The sequence below is a fragment of the Drosophila subobscura genome, chromosome J (assembly GCF_008121235.1).
Source record: "Drosophila subobscura isolate 14011-0131.10 chromosome J, UCBerk_Dsub_1.0, whole genome shotgun sequence".
In the NCBI taxonomy this organism is placed as follows: Eukaryota; Metazoa; Arthropoda; class Insecta; order Diptera; family Drosophilidae; genus Drosophila; species Drosophila subobscura.
In genome coordinates this window covers 12,480,709-12,503,401 of record NC_048532.1, presented here as the reverse complement: position 1 = coordinate 12,503,401, position 22,693 = coordinate 12,480,709, and the positions used below count along the sequence as shown (strand labels likewise).

Sequence of the window (22,693 nt, the reverse complement as noted above, 5' to 3'; positions counted from 1 at the left end):
GTCACACTGCTACAAAAGCTGCGGCGGCGTAGTTAGCATTATTGAAAATAACAACTTAAATAAACTAATTCAGGCATTGAAAACCCAAGTAAAACAATAAACAGAAATGGTGGATGCCGCAACATGTGAATTACATTACAAGAACAAGGCAGTAAGTACCGAACGGACCGCATGCAAATCTTGCCGCCCACCATGCGGTCTGTCCCATTTCTTTGATCATTATTTTGAAAATGTAATACATTTCTTCTGTTTTAAGAAATCTAATCGCGGGGAGGCCGCTGCGAGGCATGCCGCTTGGTAGGAGATTTGAATGGCACGCAAATGAGCGACCACGCGGATCGACAGAGGCGTCAAATGAACTGTGTGGACGATGCACTTTGCTGGTCCACGAGGGATGCCCATGCCACAATGTGCAGTTCGAGGAGTCCGAGAAGGAGAGCGACATAGAGCAAGATATGCGCATTAATTACAGATAGTGTGAGTATACATGAGGTACACATTGATATAATTTATGGGTAATCTAGTGTGTGTTTCTTACTCAACAGTTAGCCAATGAAAATGCTGGCAGCAATGCGAAGAAAGCCTGCAGCCCCTGGAAATCTATGTCTAATCCACCAGAGTTGTTTGAGTTAGTTCCACAAGGATTCTAACGTTTCGCAGAGAAAGTTGATCTATGCGTTCAAGATAAAGCAGGTTTACGAAAATCAACCTTACTTTGCTGGGAAGACGCTTTCTTTAAAATCAATTTGCCTGCTATTTTTGGGATACCCAGCAGACACTGGGCCTGTGTGAATGTTTTGAGCTCGAATGTATGGCTGTGGCTGTATGATGGTTGAGCAAGGATTCGTCAATCGTCGCACTGAGAAGGTAAGGTATATATACACTTCTAGCAGCTCTCCTTTTACCTGTTCTCCTTTTGTGTTTTCAGGCAATTGAAACCGTTTTCGTTTTCATGGAGCTGAAGGATGATGATTGTACGCGTCCGCTGCAGCACTCCAGTACACAGATGCTACAGGCCTGCTACTTCAATCGGTAACATTCCAACGCGGAAGATCGAAGAAGGCTGGCGGGTCGTTCTTGCGGGCAAACCTGACTTTTCTTTGTGAAGACATGAGCGACTCTCACGATCAGGATTACATGTTCTTCATCAAAGTGGACGATCTCCAATCTAAGAATGAGAGCACATCGGATTAGGTTAAGATTAGCATAACAAATGTATCCACAAATTTTGTAAACATGTAATGAACCAAGTTTTGTATATTAAAAAACTTGTAGCATTTTTCAACACTAATTACCACATCACCTTTTGAAGTTTTTTAATTTAACAATTTGATTCGCAAAAACAATGGCATTAGTTTCAGGCTGAAAGGATGCTTATTACAAAAATGCGTAAAACAGCCATATCCTGCGGTCTTTGAGATCCTTGATGGGCTCAAAGGATAGAGGAGACTCCCGCTTCCAAAGAGGCATTGCATGTCCTGATCCGACAGGACATGGCCGAGTTATAGCGGTGCATAGATTCTAGCTAAAAAATATCCTTTTGATGGCATTATCCTTAATATCCTTACATCCGAAGTGATTGCAGGAGATTCCCGATCACGAGGAGCATACAGGCGTGCCTGATCCGACAGGATACAACGTAGTGGGCGTTGTATGGAATATAAATCAAAACATCCTTAAAATGGCAATATCGTCCGATGTCCTTGCATCCGAAAGCCAATAAAAGGAAACAGGACATCAGACGATCACGAGGAGGTTGCTGGTCCACCTGATCGACCCATATTAAGGGAAAACAATAAAACAAAAATGTCCTGTTGTTGTTGTCAATTTATGTTGTTGTTGTTGTTGTACTACAAAAGATGTTTTTGTTATTGTTGTACAACAAGAAAATGTTTGTTGTACTACAAACAACTTTACAATCAAATTGCTTCGCTCAAATTGCAATTTTCGAGCCGAGTACTAGGCGAACATAAATCAGTCAGAAGGTAGCTGGTTCTTATGTTTTCCACCGTGTCAATAGCTGGCTGCTATGAAACTCGGCGGTTTTTTTAATCTCAAAGATTAAAGGTATGCACCAAATCGTAGTTCCATGATGACCTTTTTTGTGATTTTCTCCTTAATTTGGGGGCCGATCAGGACATGCCACACCTCCTCGTAATCAGGCGAATGTCCTTTATTGTTTTCAATCCTTTTGGATGTAAAGGACTTTAAGGATAATGGATTGTTAAGGATGTTTTTAAATGTAATCCCCATAACGCTATAACTCGGCTGTTTCCTGTCGGATCAGGACATTTGCCACGCCTCTTTGTTTTCGGAAGTGCCTCCTGAATCGTTTGAACCCATTTAGGACCTCAAGGACAGCAGAATATGGATGTTTAACGCTATTTTGAATAGGCTTTTTGCAACCTTTTCCAAAACTTTGGTCAATCCGTATGTTTACAAAATTTGTTTATAGTTTTATTATGATAATCCTAGCCTTCTTAATCCTAAGCTTAACCTAGTCCGATGTGTTCTCTCTCTCAGATTGGGAATCGGCAACTTCGATGGAGAACTCGTAGTCCTCATTGCATCCCAAAGATAAACAAATCCTTTGCCTTTCTCGATCTTCGGATGGAAGAAGGTTGCATTGAAGGGCATTCATTCTCCAGATGGACCACATAGTTGGCGAAACATCCCCATAGGCCATCTGTCCTTGAGGTCCTAAATGGGTTCAAACGATTCGCGACGATCCTCATTCTCCAGCTCCATGATGCCGAAAAGGGTTTTAGATTTCTGAAAAACACCAAACAGGAACATGTAAAAAGATAATTGCTGGCAAAATCAATAAACATCCTTACCTTCTCTGCGCATCGCTTTACAATATCTACACTATAGTGCGACAATTATTGTAAATATGGTTCCTTGCTATTGCTCTGAGTTACCATCTGGGCCAAATCTATGACAGGCAAGGCACATAAAATCAAGGCAAGCTCATCGAACTCCTACAGTTGACGCATCCTCAGAATCTTTGATATTGCCGAAAACCGCCGTGTTCATTTCGCGAATCCGATTACGTTAACCCTGGCCATGAACCTGAGGTTCAGCTTCTGCTGCTTGACAGAGTTCGCCTCGTAGCCCTCGAAAATTTTCCACCGAATTTGCAGAGAATTCCCTTTGGAAAAGTTTTCATTGTAAAATTGTGGACATTTTCTTGTTGTAAACATAACACAAACATTGCCCATCAATTATAATCGATGCGTACCGCTGATATAACAACAGGACAATTTCTGTAATCAAAGTCAGAGTATTTATGGCATCCTTGCCATCTGTGATATCTATCCAGGGTGGACCAGCAACACAAATCGATCGTCTGATACCGAGGCCTAATATTGGCTACCGCACATTTCATCGGACGCTTTGTCATTCCGCGTGGTCACTCATTTGCGTGCCATCCAACTCGCCCACTACGTTGTAGACCTATCAGTCGCACGCCTGCATGCAGGAAGAGAATAGAGTTCTAAAACATAAAACAAATATACATAGATATTTTTTTACCAAAAATCACTGAAACTATGGTGTAGACCGCATGGTCCGATGGAAATCGTACACGCAGTCTGTTTTGGCACCTACATCCTTGATCTCCTTTGACCCAATTGGATGCAAAGGCCGCCGGATATGGCTGTTTATCGGTTTAGCTTTTGTTTTAAGCATCCTTTCATTATACTAATTCAATTGTTTTTCAATTAAATTGTTAAATTAGCAAAAAATTGTGGTGCTGTATCTAATTAGTGTTGAAAAAAGTGCACAAAACTTGGTTCATTACTATCGATAGTAAATTTATTTTATTATTTATTTATTATTTACAGCGCAAATCTTCGGCGAATCCGACCTGCTCTTTCTTAGATCGGCATCACGTCAACAGAATTATGATAACGAAATCCTGATTCTTTAATAATAATGTATCTTTAATGTTTAATAATTCGAACAAATTTCGAATGCATTCAGTAATTTTTTTTTTGGAATTCAACCGATTTCAGTACAGTGCCTATCTATGAATATTTTCATTTGTTTATTATTAGTTTAGAAAATCCTTCAGCTTTAACTAAAACGGTGAAAATTACTTAAAATACAAATAGCCAGGTAAATATATAAATTTCTGTGAAACATTTTCGTATATATACCTTAATATAAATGTATGTGTGTATATTTGTGAATCTTTGCTCTAGCTGGTTCCAGAACCTTCAAAAATATATCCTCAAATTTTATAGAACTCTTCTTCCTTATTTGCTAATTAAGGTAGATCATTTCTTACAATTTTATTTTCACAATTCATATACATATCGGTTGGTTATGCCCGCATCAATCAACTGAGTTACATATGTATATGTATGTGTATCAAACTAATCAAAAAAAACTAAAAAAAGATATAGATCATTGCAATCATTGCTAATTAAAGGCTTTATTTACAATTTATGTGGTCTTTTTCAAGAAGAGAAAACTGTTGAGTACGATTACACTGCCGAATGTTCTCGTAGTTCAAATGGTGGTCAAAAAAAGAATCGGCTCTTGCCACACTATCTGTAATTAATGCGCATATCTTGCTCTATGTCGCTCTCCTTCTCGGACTCCTCGAACTGCACATTGTGGCATGGGCATCCCTCGTGGACCAGCAAAGTGCATCGTTCCACACAGTTCATTTGACGCCTCTGTCGATCCGCGTGGTCGCTCATTTGCGTGCCATTCAAATCTCCTACCAAGCGGCATGCCTCGCAGCGGCCTCCCCGCGATTAGATTTCTTAAAACAGAAGAAATGTATTACATTTTCAAAATAATCATCAAAGAAATGGGACAGACCGCATGGTGGGCGGCAAGATTTGCATGCGGTCCGTTCGGTACTTACTGCCTTGTTCTTGTAATGTAATTCACATGTTGCGGCATCCACCATTTCTGTTTATTGTTTTACTTGGGTTTTCAATGCCTGAATTAGTTTATTTAAGTTGTTATTTTCAATAATGCTAACTACGCCGCCGCAGCTTTTGTAGCAGTGTGACCGCGGAACTATCGATCAAATATACCGACACACTCGAAAATATACTGAAATATATCCTTGCATTTTCTAAATATACTGTAAATATACCGTGAATCTTAAATTATTTTCCTCGATGTTGATGTTCTATTTAATATTACTAGCTAGTTAGGAGTCTCCGCGCTAAAACAATAATTTTATCCGATTTATCAATCCTTGTGGTAAGGTCACAGGTTTAATGGTCACCCTGATTTGTAGTTTGGCAACAAGTGCAACAAGTGTTGCAAAACGTACAAGGGAGCCAAAGATGGTAAAAAAAAAGTTGGCCTCGATCTATCGATCAATGACGTGTATCGCACAAAACTACCGCTACACATTTGCTACATATTATCTACACGTTCATGTTATTAACAACAGAGACACCTGACGAGGAATTGTATAAGTTTCAAAAAAAGTTCTGCCGTATTTTTTCATATACCGCTGGTGAATACAAATTAGTATTCGATGTGGCCTGGAACATGGCTCTAAATAGCATTTTCTTCACATGTTAAGAAAAAACTGGAAGACAAAACACAGTATAGAACAATGCAAGGTGTGTGAAAAAATATGAGGCATTTCTGACGCAAGAAAAGTTAGCGCATCTGAGTTCTAGGCTTGTATTTTGAAAATGTATAACTACATTTCGGTATATATTTTTAGGGTATTGCGGTATATTTGATCGATACAGCCGCGTTCACACTGGGTTTCAAATTGTTCAACACTGATTGTCAGCGCGTTTTTGCAATATTTTTTAATTTCCTTGAATTTTATTTTTATTTGATTGTTTTGAAGATGTCGTCTGCGCAAGCCACCAAGAACTGCATTACGTTGAAAGGATCCGCACAGATTATCGTGGAGTATTTGAGTAAGTCGACAGAACACAATTAACACCAACAACAAGAACAGCAACAGCCCGCGCAATTTGGCGTCTCCTTTGTTTATTGGCCAACAGAGTACGGAATCCATTCGATTTTGTTCCAACGCGGCATTTACCCGGCGGAAAACTTCGACAGCACCCAGCAATATGGTTTGACCATTCTAATGTCCAAGGACCCAAAAATTGAGACGTTCCTGAAGAACGTCCTCAGCCAGACCGAAGGTGAGTCGGGGCCGGAGCTGGTGTCTGAGCTTTAGAGCATTTGTAATGTTAATATCTGCCGTATGCCTTTCGCAGAATGGCTCTCCAAGAACATGATTAACAAAATCTCAATGGTGATCACAAATGCCCATAGCAAGGAGGTGCTCGAGTGCTGGGACTTCAAAATGCAGGCCGAGATGGGGGACAACCAGTCCGCCGATCCCACCCAGAGAACGTCCAGTAAGGATCAGACTCGCATTCAAAACGAAATTCGCGACGTGATGCGCCAGATCTCAGCCACAGTTAGTTACTTGCCGCTGCTCGACTGCATCTGCACCTTCGATGTGATGATCCACACGCTGGAGAACACCGAGCTGCCGGCCAAATGGGATGAGACTGGAGCCATTGTCATCCAGAATGCGCAGGCAGTTCAGCTGCGCTCCTTCTCAACGGGCCTGCACAAAGTGGAGACCGTAGTGAACTACAAAATGAGCACCTAGCCCAGTGATTGCTTTAAATATTTATTCATGCTCATGCTATATATTTACACATTAAGTTAACCGATTAACGATTTTGAGGGTTGCATTAAAAGCCAGTTGTGAAGGAAGTTTTGCTTCGCCGTCGCTGTCGCCGACGCAGCCGTCGATTCAAATGCCATCTAAAACACAAAGACAGAAAGGGGGACAGTGTTAGTACAGAAAGGGACAGTGTCGAAGAGGCAGAGAGGGTTGGAGAGAGAGTTAGTTAGTCTAGGCAGGATCTGGGCTGTATCTGGGTGAGTTGGTTGTGGTTGTGGTACACAGGGAGTAGCTAACTCACACTACCTATCCTAAGCTGCGCTTAGTTGTCAAGTCTGTTGTGGTTGCTTGCTTGCGCGTCGCTCTGATGTGACTTCTCGTCTGACCTATCATCTAGTCTGTACCAAAGTATTTCTGTCCAAAGTGATTGGGCGCCACGGGGTGCAGCTCAGAGGTGAGGATCTTCAGCTGGGGAACGCATTGACCACAGTGCGGGCGGCCACAGGTGTGCAGAACAGATTCGACAGTATGATGCACTTCTCGGGCACTCCATGCTCGCGCAGCACGTTCACAGCCTGGAGCACAGTGTTGCCAGTGGACATGATCGGATACATCAGCAGGACCTGCCTACTGCCAATGTCGTCGGGAAACCTGGCATAGACGACCCTGGCCTCGTGTGTATTCGCATCCGATTCGACCAGGATCTTGCCTATCCTTATGGACCGACAGCAATCCCGCAGGCCCTGCTCCATGGCTTCGCCAGAACGAATGATCGACACGCCGCAGTTGCCGGATCGGTACTTGAGGCCCTCGTAGATGGCACCTGTCGGAGTCTCCACGTCACAGTCAGTGTAGGGAAGCTGGTTGAGGGACTCCTCGATCACCAGCCGAATCAGCCGGTCGGCATAGAACTTGAAATCGCTGCGGGTGGTGTTCCTTGAAGAGAAGCGTGAGGTAATATTGTTTCGCGCACTCTTCCTCCGCCACCTACTTGTCCCGGATGATGGTGAGCAGCTCGGACACTTGGGAGTTGCACTCCAGTAGCTTCAGATTGCTACCGTACTCCGCCAGAATCTCCTCCGCCTTGGCAGCACCCACAATTGCATGCGTGGGCGTTCTCAGTGGCTGTTCCGTTGCCTCTTGTTCCGGCTGTGGCTGCTGCTCAGTAGTGGCATTCGCCTCCTCCGCCTGGGAGCCATTGCTGCTGGGTGACCCGGTGCACATAATTTGTTTTGACAATTAAATTAGTTATAAATAATTAAAATCTGTGACTTTGTTGTGCCTTGTGCCGCGTGCCTGTAAGTGTGACCGCGGAATATACCTAAATATACCTTCTCATTTTAAAAATATACCGTAAATATATCGTAGTCCTAAATCATATGCCTAGATTTTGATGTTCCATTTGATATTACTAGCTTGCAAAGACTTTTATCACTGAAACAATAATTTAATCTGATTGAAGAATTAATTTGGCGTATTAGAGATGTACATGTATGTAGGCAAATGTATGTAAATTATTCACAGAGACCCATGTATGTTAACTGATATCCGCGTGCACTTAATAAGTATTTTAATGAAGTCGTGTCGCTACGGTGATATCGATATACAATCAAACAGTTGTCGGAAAGCTATGGGCAAATTCAAATCCCCTTAATTTAATGACCTTAATTAACATAAAATGCTTACAAACAACAACAATATCGGCGAGACAGTCATCCACCCTATTAAGCTTAAAAAGGGGAAAGTATGCCGCCTGGAACTACCCAAGAGGCGTCAGACTGTGGGCATCGTGCTGGTATGCGGCATGGGCGACACCGGGCAGCTTGGCCTTGGCTCGCCAGTCTTGCTGCTGAATCGCCTAACAATGGTGAGAAGAATTCCGAATCCTGTGGATGTTTGCGCTGGTGGCATGCATTGCCTGGTTCTGACGGAGAACGGGGACATCTACTCGTTTGGCTGCAACGCTGAGGGCGCCTTGGGGCGGACTTCCAGTGATCCGGACTGCAGAGATTCGGTGCCCGCTTTGGTAGATTTACCCGGCAAGGCGCTGTACATCTCGGCCGGAGATACGCACTCTGCATGCATACTGGAAGATGGCAGCGTGTATGCTTGGGGATCGTTCTTTCACTCGCACGGGAGCATGGGTCTGACCGAAGATGACAATAAGCGTGTACCCACAAATATTTTGCCAGGAACTGTCTGCTGCAGCATTGCCTCAGGATCTGATCACTTGGTCATATTGACCACCAGTGGAAAGGTCTATACACTCGGATGCGCCGAATACGGCCAGCTGGGGCGCATTTCAGAGCGTTCATTGTCCGGAGAGGGTGAGTTTTTGCCCACATACGAGTATATTTTAAAATATAGAAATTGTGTCTTTTACCAGGCCGTCGTGGCAAGCAGGACTTGCTGCGACCGGACCAGATAGTTATCAAGTCCGCCAAGCCGTTCGACGCTATATGGGCCACACATTATGGCACGTTCCTACGCGAATCGCAGACGGAATTATCTGGGCCGTGGGCTTGAACGATAGTAAGCAGTTGGCCAACGAAAAAGTGTTGGAACCGGATCACTTTACTTATCCGGTGAAGACAGCGCTACAAAATATAATGCAGATTGCTGGTGGAGCTGAGCATACGCTGCTGCTGCAGAACAATATGCAATGCTTTGCCGTTGGTTCGCCACATCATGGAAGCTTGGGCCTGGGCGATGTCAAGGACGTGGTGCCCAATCTGACGCGTGTTAAGAAGCTGTCCGCCAACATTGTCTATATTGGCTGTGGAACGCACTGTTCCTACGCTATTACTGAGGATGGAAAGCTATACTCATGGGGCCTGGGCTCCAATAACCAACTGGGTGTAGGCGATGGCGATGATGAACTGGAGCCGGTTCTAGTCAGCAGCAAGAACACACAAAATAGGAAAATTCTGCTGGCATCCGGCGGTGGCCAGCACGGTCTGTTTTTGGTCGAAGCTAATGCAAAGGACTAGCCAAGCACAGGACAGGACTCATTTTTTAATAGAAACTTCACAGCAGAGACTGATGCTCGCCAAGCGAGGACCAAGAACTAAACATACCAACTAAAAAGCGACTAGACTAAAGCATAGAAATAGATATTTGACTACCAATTTGATTTTTACTTGACTACAAGTTACACGATCTGCTTCAGACTTGCTTCAAGTAAAACACTAGTCCCCATAATGTGCAGCAGGGTGGCATCCATCGATAGGGAAAATAAGTCCATCGATTGTGAGTCACAAACGATAAGCGTCTATGCATCGATAGTACTATCGATACCCTATTACCTCGTGTTCGCTCGCAAACAAAGAAAAAGTGCATTTTAATTACTGATTATTAAACATTGCGACCATAGGCAGTTGCAAACAATTGCGTATTTGATAAATTGCAAGGCAGATTGCTAAGGCGCGCGTTGGCAATTCTCGCAGTGTGTGTGTTTGTGGCACAAGTGCGTGGTGCGTGCGTCGGTGTTAGTGAGCGTGTGTGCGTGTGCGTCTGTGTGTATATATTTGTATTTGTATTGCTATTAACTAATAAACAATAACCTTCGGGGCCAAGAAAACTGCCCCTCCGCCTGTTCCAACAAACCGAAACTAAAATAAAATCGTGCAGCACCGTCTGCCAGTTAGGGCTCTTTCCGTATTCCGTACACCGAAATAACCCGAAACCGTAGCAGCAGCAGCAACAGCAACAAATTATCCAAGCAAAAGCCACAAAGGCAGAGCGGAGACAAATTGTTGTGTGACGAAGCATTAAGTTAAGCGACACCACGGCAGCCACCAACAGCACACAAATGGCGGACGTGAGCGATCCGAGTGAGCTGTTCGACCTGGAGCTCCACGAGGACGACAAAGCGCACGACTCCGACGACGACAGGATCGAGCTGGACGATGTAAGGGCGAATCGTAGCAAATAATCAAACTACGCAGCAAAAATTTTACCAGCAGGCACTTTCCCCTTCTCCATTTTACGGGGGCGGAATTTTCCTCTTTGTTTACCTTTTCGCCTTTGTCTCTGAAGGCGTCTCTCCTATGTCTGTGCCTCATCTCCATCTTCACTTGCAACTTCTACCACAAAGCGGTGCCAGTTGCCAGTTGCCTGGTGCCTCATCATTATGAAGAACTCGGCTTATCTGCTGCGCAAAAGTACACATCACTTTGCATGTGGCGTCATCATTGTTTCCAGCAGCAGTAGCAGTAGCAAAGATTATTCAGCATGTATTATAATGCACATTCATTATATACGAAAAATTCCGCAAACCAGACACCCGTGTCACGCCTTGCCGCCATGCCATGCCCCAGATCCAATATAATTCCGTTCTCTCCTTATAAAACAGCATTATGATCGAGGTATTGAGCAATCAAAGCAATCCCCGGCCCAGACTGAAGCCAATGTCCTTCAAAATAATCAGTTCAAATTACCCAGCCGCAACTTGAGAGGTTCGTTCCCTCTCTTCTTCAATCTTAAAACAACACAGGAATACTGTGAGTGAGAGAACAAGAGACAGAGTGCGAAAGCGAGGTGGAGAGGGGCTAAACTTCCACTTAGAAAACGAAATTCCTTATCAGCGGGTAATATAAAATTAGAAAATGAGAAAAACCTTAGTTTGCCAGCCGGCCGATAAGGTGTAATCGAAAAGTGAGCAAGAAATGCCGAACGATGATGGGGCTGGCGCGTGCAGTAAACTTTGGGGGGTTACGGAAGTGCAGTGAGGGGAATGCTATACCTTTTCTATAGCATTGTAGATCCCCCGCCCTACCATATCAGTGCTGTTTCTTATCATTCCCAGACCCTCCTACACCCTGTTCGATGGGCTGTCAATAGAAATTTACGCAAGCGCACACCCAGCGCACTCTACTCGAAAAGGGGCAGGCTTCTTCCCTGCCCAGATATCACCCGTCTATCGAATTTGTGTGAACACTATAAATTATGACGGATTTGTTAATTGGAATTCACCGCCAACGCTGACGAGGTGAACCAGTTTTTAATGTGCTGCTGCTTGCTAGCACGCTGACTGGCTGGCGACGCCTCCCCGCCATTCAATTGAACTTTAGTCAAAAATATTATACATATTCTACACACATTTTAAGCATGACGAGAGCCAGGCAATGGCTCTGCCCCTGCCACTGCTGACTGTTTCTCCTTCAGCTTTGTCTTTCCTCCTGCTGCCCACCCCAGCGCCAGTCCGCCCCTAACTGTGGCCTTCCCCAGTTGGAGCAGCAACAGCAGCCGCCATCACAGCAGCAGCAGCAGCAGCATTGCCGGCAGATTATTTGGCATTGTTCCGAGTTCTAAATTTAGTTTGTCATTAAAGAAAAAGGTGTATGCGTGTAGAAAGTGTATCTACATATGTGTAGCTCTCTATCCCCCCTGAGCATGTGTCTCTGTGTGTGTAGGCAGATCAGAAAGAGGGAGAAATCCATTGGGTTCACAGTCACAGACTCCAGAGAGAGAGAGAGAGCAGCGGCCTGGGGTCTCAGGCAACCGATCTCCACCAATCTCGTCGGCATCTCCCTTTGTTTTTTGTTTAAAATAAACTTGTGGAACTTGGGGTAGTATCGAATAGTCATAGATTTTATTATGAGGAAGTTTCTGGTTCCCCCAAATAGTGGATAATTATCCAATCGAAATCATGTTATAGCCCGAAAATTAATTAGCAAGTAATAATTAAAATAGAAAAAATCCCCCACAAACTTAATATATAATAGATTGCGAGTAAAGATAGTTTTGTTCCGGTTGTGGTTCCCCAAAAACAATCATGACCCAACGATCGATTAAGAGTATCCGGACTTCTCTCGCTGGTGTAGGATGATGAATAGCTTTCCCTTCTGCTTTTGGTTTCTCGGGCTCAAGTTCGAGTTGGAGTTCGTAATAATAACTATGATTAATTGTTGCTCCCTCCTACGAGTATGCTCTCTCATATGTCGTCATCTCACGCTTCTCTCTCTCATCTCATTTGCAGGTTGATCTAGAACCGGAATTGTGTATTAATCTGCACCAAGAGTGAGTAATGCCAAAGCTATGTCGCTGCTACAGAGGACGAAGGATTACGTGAATGTTTGAGGAGGTGTCTGGAAAACGTAGATACGTTCGGCAGGAGGACAAATGAGCTGCCTAATTGGCAATTATCAGTCTGGTACTTGTTTACAAGCACTGGACTAGCTAACATCTGATTGATTCCGCTTAGAGCCTGATCCCCGGCCAGACGGACGAGGCTACACCCTGTGCGACTCCCAGACAGCGATAACAAGTCGAGATATACACACACACAGGCCTGCCGCAGCGGTGCGCAGACCCAGACCCATTCCCAGGCCCAGGCCCAGGCCCAGGCCCAGAAGTGTTTACAACTGCTATTGACTGGCAATGAGCTGGGACGCCGCCACCCGCCTCTTCAATCGTTGGAGGGGCAACGTGCAAACAAGACACACGGCAAAACACTCGACGGCATTGTGGCATTGGGAGGGTGGGGCGCCTAATAGTGGGTGGAGAGGGGGATGTAGCGAAATGGTTGGGAGCAGTGCGGAGGTGACGATTGGCGCGTGCAGCCCGATGGGATTTATTTATAGCACGTGGGCTGCTCCTTTCCCACGCTAACGTATGCGACAGACGCGACGACAACAACGACGCAAGCAGCACACACTGAACAGACCAGAGTAGAGCAGACAATTAACCATTGAATCCCTCCCTAATCTCTCTCTAACTCTCACTCTCTCTCGCCCAAAACAGCACCGAGGGTCAGGAGACCATACAGCTCTCCGAGGAGAATGTCAATCCGGGCCAAATCAAGCTGGGACCCAAGGACTTTGAGCTCAAGAAAGTTCTCGGCAAAGGTGGCTACGGCAAAGTATTTCAGGTGAGTTATTCCCTACTAATAACAATATGTTCCTTTAATAATGGTGCCCTTTCATTTTGCAGGTGCGCAAGACCGCTGGACGAGATGCCAACAAATACTTTGCCATGAAGGTGCTCAAGAAGGCATCGATAGTGACCAACCAGAAGGACACAGCGCACACACGCGCCGAGCGCAACATACTGGAGGCCGTCAAGGTTGGAGTCCCAGTCCCCCATCCATCAATGCAATTGCACACCGTATCCTATATCCATTTGCTCTTTATAGCACCCCTTCATAGTGGAGCTGGTCTATGCCTTTCAAACAGATGGAAAACTCTACCTTATACTTGAATATCTGAGCGGCGGTGAGCTGTTTATGCATTTGGAGCGTGAGGGCATCTTCCTGGAGGATACCACATGGTAGATATCCCTATAGAGATCAGGAGTACACACGATTATAATTGTATTGCATTACAGCTTCTATCTAAGCGAAATCATATTGGCACTGGGCCATCTACACAAACTGGGAATCATCTATCGCGATCTAAAGCCCGAAAATATATTGCTGGATGCACAGGGCCATGTGAAGCTAACAGATTTCGGCCTGTGCAAGGAGCACATACAAGAGGGTATTGTCACCCACACCTTCTGCGGCACAATTGAGTACATGTGCGTGCGCCCGCCAATCCTTTTCTTCATTTAACCCCCATGTCGTATGTTAATCGAGATTAATCCGTTTGCCCATTGACTTGCAGGGCACCTGAAATCCTAACTAGAAGTGGCCATGGCAAAGCCGTCGATTGGTGGTCCCTGGGCGCCCTCATGTTCGACATGCTCACAGGAGTGGTAAGTGCAACACGTGCCATCGATTTTGCCTTTGCCTTGCCGTGCCTTCGCCTTGGCCTTTGTTATGTAACAGTAAGTGTAACTGTGTCACTGTTCTGATAGCCGCCCTTCACCGCCGAGAACCGCAAGAAGACCATCGAGACCATTCTGAAAGCAAAGCTCAATCTGCCAGCCTACCTCACACCCGAAGCCAGAGATCTGGTGCGTCGCCTCATGAAGCGCCAGGAGCCACAGCGTCTTGGCAGCGGGCCCGAGGATGCGGCGGCAGTCCAAATACATCCATTCTTCAAGCACGTCAACTGGGACGATGTCCTGGCCAGGCGCCTAGAACCGCCCATAAAACCGCTCTTGGTATGTTGAAGTAACTCATGGATCGTATCGGTGGCACTATGGACTATACTCTCTTATATTTTATTGCTAATTTGTTTTATCTCTTGTGTGATCTGATCCAAACAGCGAAGCGAGGATGATGTTTCACAGTTCGACACGAGATTCACAAGACAAATTCCAGTGGATTCACCGGATGATACAACGCTGAGCGAAAGTGCCAATTTAATTTTCCAAGTGAGTATATTGAAGGGATCCGGGTAGCTTCTAGTGGTAGATTTCTTTATGATGGTCGACCTACGCATACCTTGAACAGTTCTGAAAATCAATTTAAATTTTCAATAGTATTACTTCACGTTTCTCTTTACATTTAATCATCTAGGAGTTCGCTTTTTGGGTGGTTTTTGAGAATAAATACTTCACTATACACTAAACAGTAGATTAATTCTATAAATACGGGGAGGGTCCCTCAGTGATAGTCGGCACCGCATTGAAAGTGGGGCTCCTTGAGGGGTATGCCCGTTGGTCCGTCCGTGAACTCGCAGAAGTTGAGGCCAATGCGTCGAAAGGGATGACACTTGCTCTTGGGATTACCCCATTTCCCACGATACGTAAGCCAATCGGGCACAAGGGAACGCCCTAAGAAAGCAAAGAGTCAATCAAAATTGCCTGCAAGTGGAAAAAATGCAAATGAATCCACTTACCATATGATCTTAGGTTCTCGTAGCTTATGTCTACAGACTTCCAAGTGTTCCAGGGCGTACCGAATCCATTGATATCATAGAGACGAGCCACTTTGACGAATCTATGCTTGCCGGGTGCCGTCCAGAGGCCATGTGACCCTTTGGCGGCAAACAGAACCGGATGGTTCTTGAATGTGGTGACAGTTTTTGGAAAGTTTGGACGCTGCAGGATGCCCTTACGCGTCTCCTGGCGTCGAAACTCAAAAGAGCCCGTCAGCCGATTGTAGGTGTAGAAGGCGCCCGCATCGTGGGCGGACACATACATGGCCTGGGGCTCGGCATCACCGTTGAAGTAGAGGCTCATGTGCTCCCAGTCGCCCACATGGCTGCCGATATCCTTGCGATGGCCCAGGCAATAGCCGTAGACAGCCGGAAAGGGTATCCTACCAAGCGGTCCCAGACTCACGGTGCACATGGTCTTGCCCTGGCTGTAGGGATAGAACATCCAGTAGGTGACGTGGAAGCCTGGCAGTTTTCCCTGTCCCGCATTCACCTCCTGCTCCGGTGATTCTCCGATGCTGTTGTCCTCCTCCAGATTATCTTCCGGCCCTGCTCCGCCACTGAACTTGACATTATCCGCCAGGTTGGCTATAAAATTGTTCACGGGAATGCTGTTATCCGCATCAGAAACCAGCTCCATCTCTGGCTGCTGCTGGGAGTTGGTTTGAGGTGGTTCTACCCTCACCAGCTCCTCGTACTCATTGAGGTCGTGTTGAGCATCTCGCTTCACCCGCTGGAAGAGGGGAAACAAGCGCGAGGAGCGCCTCACAGTCTCATTGCGCTCCTCGAGGGGATCGATGGAGACGGGAATGTAGGGGCCTCGTGTGCTGGCCAATGGAGGACTGGGAATGGAAGACTTTATGGGCTCCCGCCTACCCGGACACATGGTAACCACGCCATAGATGGGCACGGGCTTCTCATTGGGATTCCTCCCATAGATAAACGACTGTTCATTCCCCAGCAGATCCTGCATCTCCGTGTTCGTCACCAGATGCGACTTGGTCGAGTACTCACTGAAGGGGACACCGGGCCGAAAGCTGCTGTCCTTGTCCATGGGATGGACGTGCTGCAGGAACTCCTCAACGCCCAGCGGCATGAATTTCTCCTCCGGCGCCAGCCACACAATCGGTGCCCATTGCTTGATCAGGCGTTCAACTGCAATGAGATGGAAGATGGAAGCAGAGATTGCCTCAGTTAACTCGCTTTTAATTAGCCCAGCCCCGGTGCTGGGGCGTCCATCGTGAAATTACCCAACCCGTACGGCCATTGGCCTTCTCCACTCCACGCCACCCTCCTACTGCCTACCTTTCTCCTACTACCTTCCTCTCTCTGTTGGCCAACTCTTTGGCTTTGACTGTGGCTAGTCTAGCTCTGATTTTCGTTTTTTAAATTCAAGTGTAATAAATTTCACTTTCACACATGAAGTGCGGCCATAAAGTCGTCATGCCTGCCTGCTAGGTGCTGGCCTCACTACCCCCCCTGACTTCCCCCTACCCACTGGCACTTCTCCTTGCCCTTGCTGGCACCCAGAAATTAAGCCAAACGACTGTTTGCGCTGCTTGTTTTTTCCGTTTTTCGGTTACGGCTAATTCGCGAAATTAAACGCTACTCGAACGCCACCGACTACCGCTGTTCCATATAAATACGCACATGAGGCCCACCGGACGGATGGCAATGAGTGGGGCGCCAAACGATGGAGTCGAGTCGTTCAGGTAAATCGTGTCGGAAATTTCACTTGGGCACACAAACAGTAAAAATGTTAGGGAAATTGTTAGAAAATGTAGGTGGAAACCGAAATGGCAATGCCCTAGAAAAACTATGGGAATTACGAGTAATGAGCTGTTCTAGAATGCATTTAGTTTTGCATTTATTGTACTTTAATCGATAAGCAAGATGAGACTAATTTCTTTGCTGATTCAGGTTAGATATAAATATCCTCCCCCAGTCTGAATATAACCCTCTCAGAGTGCGTGTAGGGTATCCAATGAGTGACTATCCAATATCCGTTGTTGCTTTATGCTACTGCGAATATTTCTGTTGCTGTTGTTGTTTGTGATGCATACCTACTTCTTTATCTAATGCCGTTATGTGTCCATACTGCAATGTTGCTTGTTGTTGTGGCTGCTGCTGTTGCTGCTGTTCGAAGGAGTCGCCAGCTGGCGCATCGGTTGCATTCAAAAGCACAGGCATAGGCATTTCAGCTGATGCTGGACTGCCGCCTGCCACAGTTGGTGTCGTCGGCAATTGCTGCGGCTGCTGCTGCTGCTGTGACTGCAGCTGCACTAGTTGTCGCTGTTGTTGGTTTTGCGGCAACAATGCTGCCGCACAGAGCAATGCCGTCAGGCAGTGCAGCAACGAAAGTGAATTTATATTAAACAACTTGGACATTTTTTTAAATTTGGCCTGCCTCGAGCTACGATTTTCGTTGATAATTTTGTTTATTTTATTGCTTGTCACGAACAAAGCGACGGCTTTGTTGCTGTTGCCTTTATGTTATTATTATTAATTTCACACAGCTCGCAAGTTTGCCAATTTCGAACATAGATTTCTTACACATTTTCTGTTTATTGTGGGTTAGTTAGCGCATTTATATGTCTTTTATTTGGTGTTGAAGTTGCGCAATCTCATTGGACACACACTTTTGACACTTCCGCCGCATGCGCCACACAGTTTTAATAGACTCCGACAGTTTCAGCAGCACTGCAAACATCAGCTGAGGGCACTGCTTCGTTCTTGTCCTAATTTTCGGTTCCACACTGCTCTCTCTCTCTCTCTCTCTTTCTTTGTGGCCGCATGCACGTGCACGCTTGCGCTGTTTGAGTTTCTCTCCGCTCTGTGCACTCCACTCTCCTCTCTCCCGTCTTCTATCGAAGCTGGTTTTTTTGTGTGCCCTTCAACTGGTTTAAACTTGAATCTTGTCTGTTTTCCTTACATCGTATATCGAATCGCATTGGTAGTCAGCCCGATAGCCCTGAACTGCAGATGAGGCTGCACAATGGCCCAGAATCAATGTCAACGCATTTGGGGCCCAGTGAAATGAAGCGAAATATATGCAAAAACGGCCTATGAGCTCAGTTCAGCTCAGATCACGCCAGGCCAGGCCTTTCTCCAGCCACAGACACGGCTATAGCTCAGGTTTTCTACCACACGAGGCACGAAAGTTACTCTAAGTCGCCTGTCTGTATTTCTCTTTCTTTCTTTCTGTCCGTTTATTTGTATTTCTTTTGCTTTTGGTGGCTACTGCGTTAAGCTTTGGTGTCCGAACGCTTTGAGCGTTTCTGCGAGACTGGCACAAACGTTGGCCGAGAAGCAGGAGAGTTGAGTCGAATCGAGTGGAGTCGAGTCGAGTCGGTTTGGGCCCCGCTCTGCTTACTTTGTGCGCCTGCATTGCATGCCAAGCCAATTGCTTGCCCCAGCCCCAGCCCTCGTTCCCTGTAGAGCAGCACAACTCGCTTTTGTTTTACTTTGTTTACAAACGAGAGTATGCTCCGCAAAGAAGTCGAACGACCCTTGAGCTGCTTTCGTTCGGTCTTTTTTGGTGGCTGCTTTGTTTGTAAGCTGTGTAAAGTTTGTTTTGGTTATGGGATTAGTGGGCTAAATATGAAGTTAAATATTGCTTAATTAGGTGCTATCAGCCATTAAAGAGACGAAAGTGTTTGGAATTCCGTTATGGTTTAATGTGGTTTAATGCTTATTGGCATGCCAAGAGCAAGCAGTGCACAATAAGTTCTTCATATTACAGTTTTATGTCTACTAGTAGATTCTTTTTCTTTTCATTCGCATTCTGTTAGTTGCTTCTAAAACTGTATTAATTTGCACCTGATCAGCGCCAGAGCTGAGATTGGATTCAATTAGAACTTTGTTACGGATAATTATAATTGTAAACTTTCTCAACGCCTCGCGCACCACACCTCGAATTATGTTTCTCTTCAGTGGGTCACCGTCACCCCGCGCGATCAAGGCTCCAATTAGCAGCCCCGCTCTCTCACGTACATTTCACCTGCCGGCGGCGACTGCCACCGAACCACCGCTATAACAGTAGCTGCGCCGCCCCTTCCCAATCCGTGCCCCCAGCAGTCACCTGAAAACCTCTCTCACGGCTCTAACTTTGGCGTCACGCATTTTGTGTCCAGCCTCCGTGCCGGGGGAATTCACACGGCAGCCGGCGGCACTGGCGCTGTTTTGATTTTGCTTTGCTTTTAATTATTTTATTGCATTTGCTGCTTCTGTGGCGACTGCGGCTACTGCTGTTGATATTGCTTGATTTCGTCAAAACATATACTTAATGAATGTGTCTCTCTCGCTGGCATTTTGGCTGGAAAAAATTATGTAAAATGTATTACATGGAGAGACAGCAGCAGCCGCAGCACAGCAGTTGTCCGACCGCCTTGCATAATCCCTGCTGCCCAGGCGGGCGGGCGTGCGGCTGTGATTAGTATGCAAGTCAGGAGAGACCGGCCCCGGATCGGATCGGGTTTGTGTTTTGGGTCTGGCTCTGGCTCTGGGCAATGAGTAATGCCTGATCCGATTCGAATTGTGCACATGATCGGGCAAGTGGGTCATGTGGGAGTTGGATGTGGGATGTGGGATGTTGGGTGTTTCGCATTGAGCGGAATGGGAAGATCGTCAAACAAATAACAAGATCTTAATCGTTTTCTCTTGCAGGGTTTCACCTACGTAGCGCCCTCGATATTGGAGGACATGCATCGGGTCAATCGGATGCCGGCGCGCTCCCCTAGACGCACACCCCGACAGCATCCGGACAGCAGCTACCGGTTGCAGTTTCCGTCCGCCAGTGGGATGGTGGGACCCAACGCCCCCGGCCCCATGAACATGCAACGCTCGACGTTGTTTGCTCGGGCCACGCCGCCCCACCACATGCATACGTTCGCGCCGCGCCCATCGCCAGCACAGGACGAGATGATGGATGTGCAGCAGGGATTGCCGATGGTCTAGGTGGAGTTGGATCAGTTGGAGCCCAAGAGAGCATCCCATCCCACCACAACATCCCCCCTTCCCATCAGAAATTGACAGTTACTACTATGACGTATATGGAAAGTGGACAAGGATTCGGATGCGGATTCGGAGTGAGCCGGAGGACGAGCAGAAGGAGAAGTAGGAGCACACAGAACGAGTGTGATGCATGTGTGCAGTGGGTGTTGTTTTTGTTAAAGTGAGCGCGCAAGGATCGCGCTGTGATTTGGAAGGTTATGATGATGATTAGGCAAGGAGGAGAGCGTTTGTTTTGGATACTAACTACATTTAGGTACTACTACTAAAGTTGGCAAGCTCCACGAAAACATATGCTATAGCTATACCATATACACACACACACACCTAGAGAGATAGGGAGATGTTTATGTATAAATATCATACTACACTTTACACTTATAGTTTACATAGGAAAAAAGGTTTATACAATTTAGTTCAAATGTACACGCAACACTTTCATTTCGGTTTACCCCCACAACCCGCTGCACCAGACAACAGACAGATGAAAGCTAAGAAAGTTCTGTAGTTGAGATGTAGCTCTTCATGTAAAATATATAAAATCAAACGTGTGTCGTGTGTGGGCGAGTCCCTCCACGTACATCCTCAACCACAAACCCAGTCCCAAAGCAGGGTCTAAGCTTATCCTAATCTATCATTTAGTTTGCACGATTATCGACCGCTGTAATTATGAACGCCCCCACAAGAGTACCCTTTTGATTGATTGTTGTCCGGGAGTTATTCTTGTTTTTTGTCAGTTACGAACATCAATCTATATTCGGTAGGCATAGGCATGTAGGGCGACATTAGTTTTAGGTACAGCCACAGCAGCTGCAACGGCAACTGCAACGTAGCCAGCAACACAAATATAAATTCAAATTCAAATTCAAATGGAAATGAAATGTAAATTATAAACTAAACTAGAATATTAAAGAATAAACCATAAAAAGCATAAATGTATGTTATAAAACGGTTTCCACAGCACCATGAAAAGTGTACCCCGACTTTGGGAATAATTTTCTCGCTAGCCAATTTATATTTATGTATAAATATTTGGAAATCTCCTCCTTTGTTGCAACCCGCCAGGAATTGAATATGTTCCATATCTGATTATGTTCAACTTTCAATATAAACTAAACTAAACTACAAATGAAACAAAACAAAAATCGAAACTGAAATTGAAACTGAAACTGAAATGAATAACGCGTACTGAGAAGCTAAACGCTGCCACCACAATATATGTAGATCCAGGGAGGGGAGATGGGAGATCTATAGATCAATAGATTATACGAATTATGTACTTTGATTATATTCTGTTTCAGTTGTGTTTTCTCCCTTTACTTTCCATCTGAACCATCGTCTTTGTTTTCTTTAAAGAAAAAAGATAAATAACGATGTCAAATATAATCAAAAGGTGCTTTGAATTGTTTAAAAAGACAAGACAACAAAAACAAAAAAACAGAAATAAACACAAAATATATAAAAACAAAAAAAGAGACAAAGGGAAACGAAGGAAAACTATTGAAAACGAAAGCAACTAAAGCCTAAAACATTAATTATAATGGTTATGAAAGAATATTTATATAAACTAAAAGTAAATACCTCAGAAGCAATTATTTTTGTTACACGCAGCTGATGAAAAGGGGAGCAGGGAGTGAAGAGTGCAGAGTGGAGAGTGCGGGCTGCGAAGTGAAGCGAATAAAGAACTTAACAAATGATGAAAACTACCAACTAAAGTACAGAAAATGAAAACTATTAAAACGATAATAATAATAAGGAAACAGAAAGAAAGAGCGCTGCGCAGAGATATTTGTACGCAGATTAATTAATAATACATTAAAGTGCGAGTATATATATATATAAATACATATATTTTATTCATTGTACAATTTTTTTTTTTGTGTTTTGGTTTTGTTTACTGCTAAGTGTACTCTATTTTGTATTTCATTAAACAATCATTTTCTATATACATATATTTATTGTGTAAGAAGAAGGCAGAGCACACCCGAGGAAGGGGAAGAGTAGATTTCTCTGAAAAAACAAAAAACGAATGTGCTAAAGCTAAGAAATAAAAGTGTAATATAAAAGAGGAGCCAGGGAGAAGGGCGAGATAACTATCGAACAAATAACCAAGAATGATGAAACACTGCCTACACTCGAGAGGAAGCAACAACCACAAACTAGCAACAAATTACCAATTACAATAAACAACAAATTGCAAATAAAAGAATTTAAACAAGACCCCGAACCAAGGGCGAAGCCTAAAAGCAACAGATAAAGAAAACGAAAAAGATAGACA

General features: G+C 45.0%; 5 protein-coding genes and 1 long non-coding RNA gene across 6 annotated transcripts; 4 read left to right on the top strand and 2 right to left on the bottom strand.

Annotated features, from left to right (window-relative positions):
• On the top strand, window positions 1-1,263 carry LOC117895536. The gene is made up of 4 exons (XR_004648930.1): window positions 1-151; window positions 257-477; window positions 546-867; window positions 929-1,263. It is a non-coding gene; the product is annotated as an uncharacterized LOC117895536 (long non-coding RNA).
• Window positions 1,264-5,750: 4,487 nt separating this feature from the next.
• On the top strand, window positions 5,751-6,735 carry LOC117895521 (mitotic spindle assembly checkpoint protein MAD2A). The gene is made up of 3 exons (XM_034803226.1): window positions 5,751-5,909; window positions 5,997-6,143; window positions 6,219-6,735. The coding sequence occupies exons 1-3, from the start codon at window positions 5,837-5,839 to the stop codon at window positions 6,620-6,622; spliced, it is 624 nt and encodes a 207-aa protein (XP_034659117.1). The 5' UTR covers window positions 5,751-5,836; the 3' UTR covers window positions 6,623-6,735.
• On the bottom strand, window positions 6,628-7,937 carry LOC117895519 (uracil phosphoribosyltransferase homolog). The gene is made up of 2 exons (XM_034803223.1): window positions 7,632-7,937; window positions 6,628-7,576 (listed from the first exon to the last, which is right to left on the bottom strand). Exons 1-2 carry the CDS (start codon window positions 7,862-7,864, stop codon window positions 7,105-7,107), a joined length of 705 nt encoding a protein of 234 aa, XP_034659114.1. The 5' UTR covers window positions 7,865-7,937; the 3' UTR covers window positions 6,628-7,104.
• A 315-nt stretch (window positions 7,938-8,252) lies between these two features.
• On the top strand, window positions 8,253-9,765 carry LOC117895504 (regulator of chromosome condensation-like). The gene is given in 3 exon segments (XM_034803202.1): window positions 8,253-8,967; window positions 9,027-9,140; window positions 9,143-9,765. Coding segments are annotated over 3 exon segments (1,251 nt in total). The 5' UTR covers window positions 8,253-8,318; the 3' UTR covers window positions 9,631-9,765.
• A 164-nt stretch (window positions 9,766-9,929) lies between these two features.
• LOC117895502 (ribosomal protein S6 kinase beta-2) lies at window positions 9,930-22,141 on the top strand. Its single transcript, XM_034803199.1, has 10 exons — window positions 9,930-10,550; window positions 12,621-12,661; window positions 13,385-13,511; window positions 13,574-13,705; window positions 13,776-13,909; window positions 13,967-14,158; window positions 14,245-14,335; window positions 14,438-14,686; window positions 14,792-14,899; window positions 20,071-22,141. The coding sequence occupies exons 1-10, from the start codon at window positions 10,452-10,454 to the stop codon at window positions 20,359-20,361; spliced, it is 1,464 nt and encodes a 487-aa protein (XP_034659090.1). The 5' UTR covers window positions 9,930-10,451; the 3' UTR covers window positions 20,362-22,141.
• LOC117895492 lies at window positions 15,010-18,750 on the bottom strand. The gene is made up of 3 exons (XM_034803188.1): window positions 17,469-18,750; window positions 15,367-16,560; window positions 15,010-15,301 (listed from the first exon to the last, which is right to left on the bottom strand). The coding sequence occupies exons 1-3, from the start codon at window positions 17,791-17,793 to the stop codon at window positions 15,132-15,134; spliced, it is 1,689 nt and encodes a 562-aa protein (XP_034659079.1). The 5' UTR covers window positions 17,794-18,750; the 3' UTR covers window positions 15,010-15,131.
• Window positions 22,142-22,693: the final 552 nt, after the last annotated feature.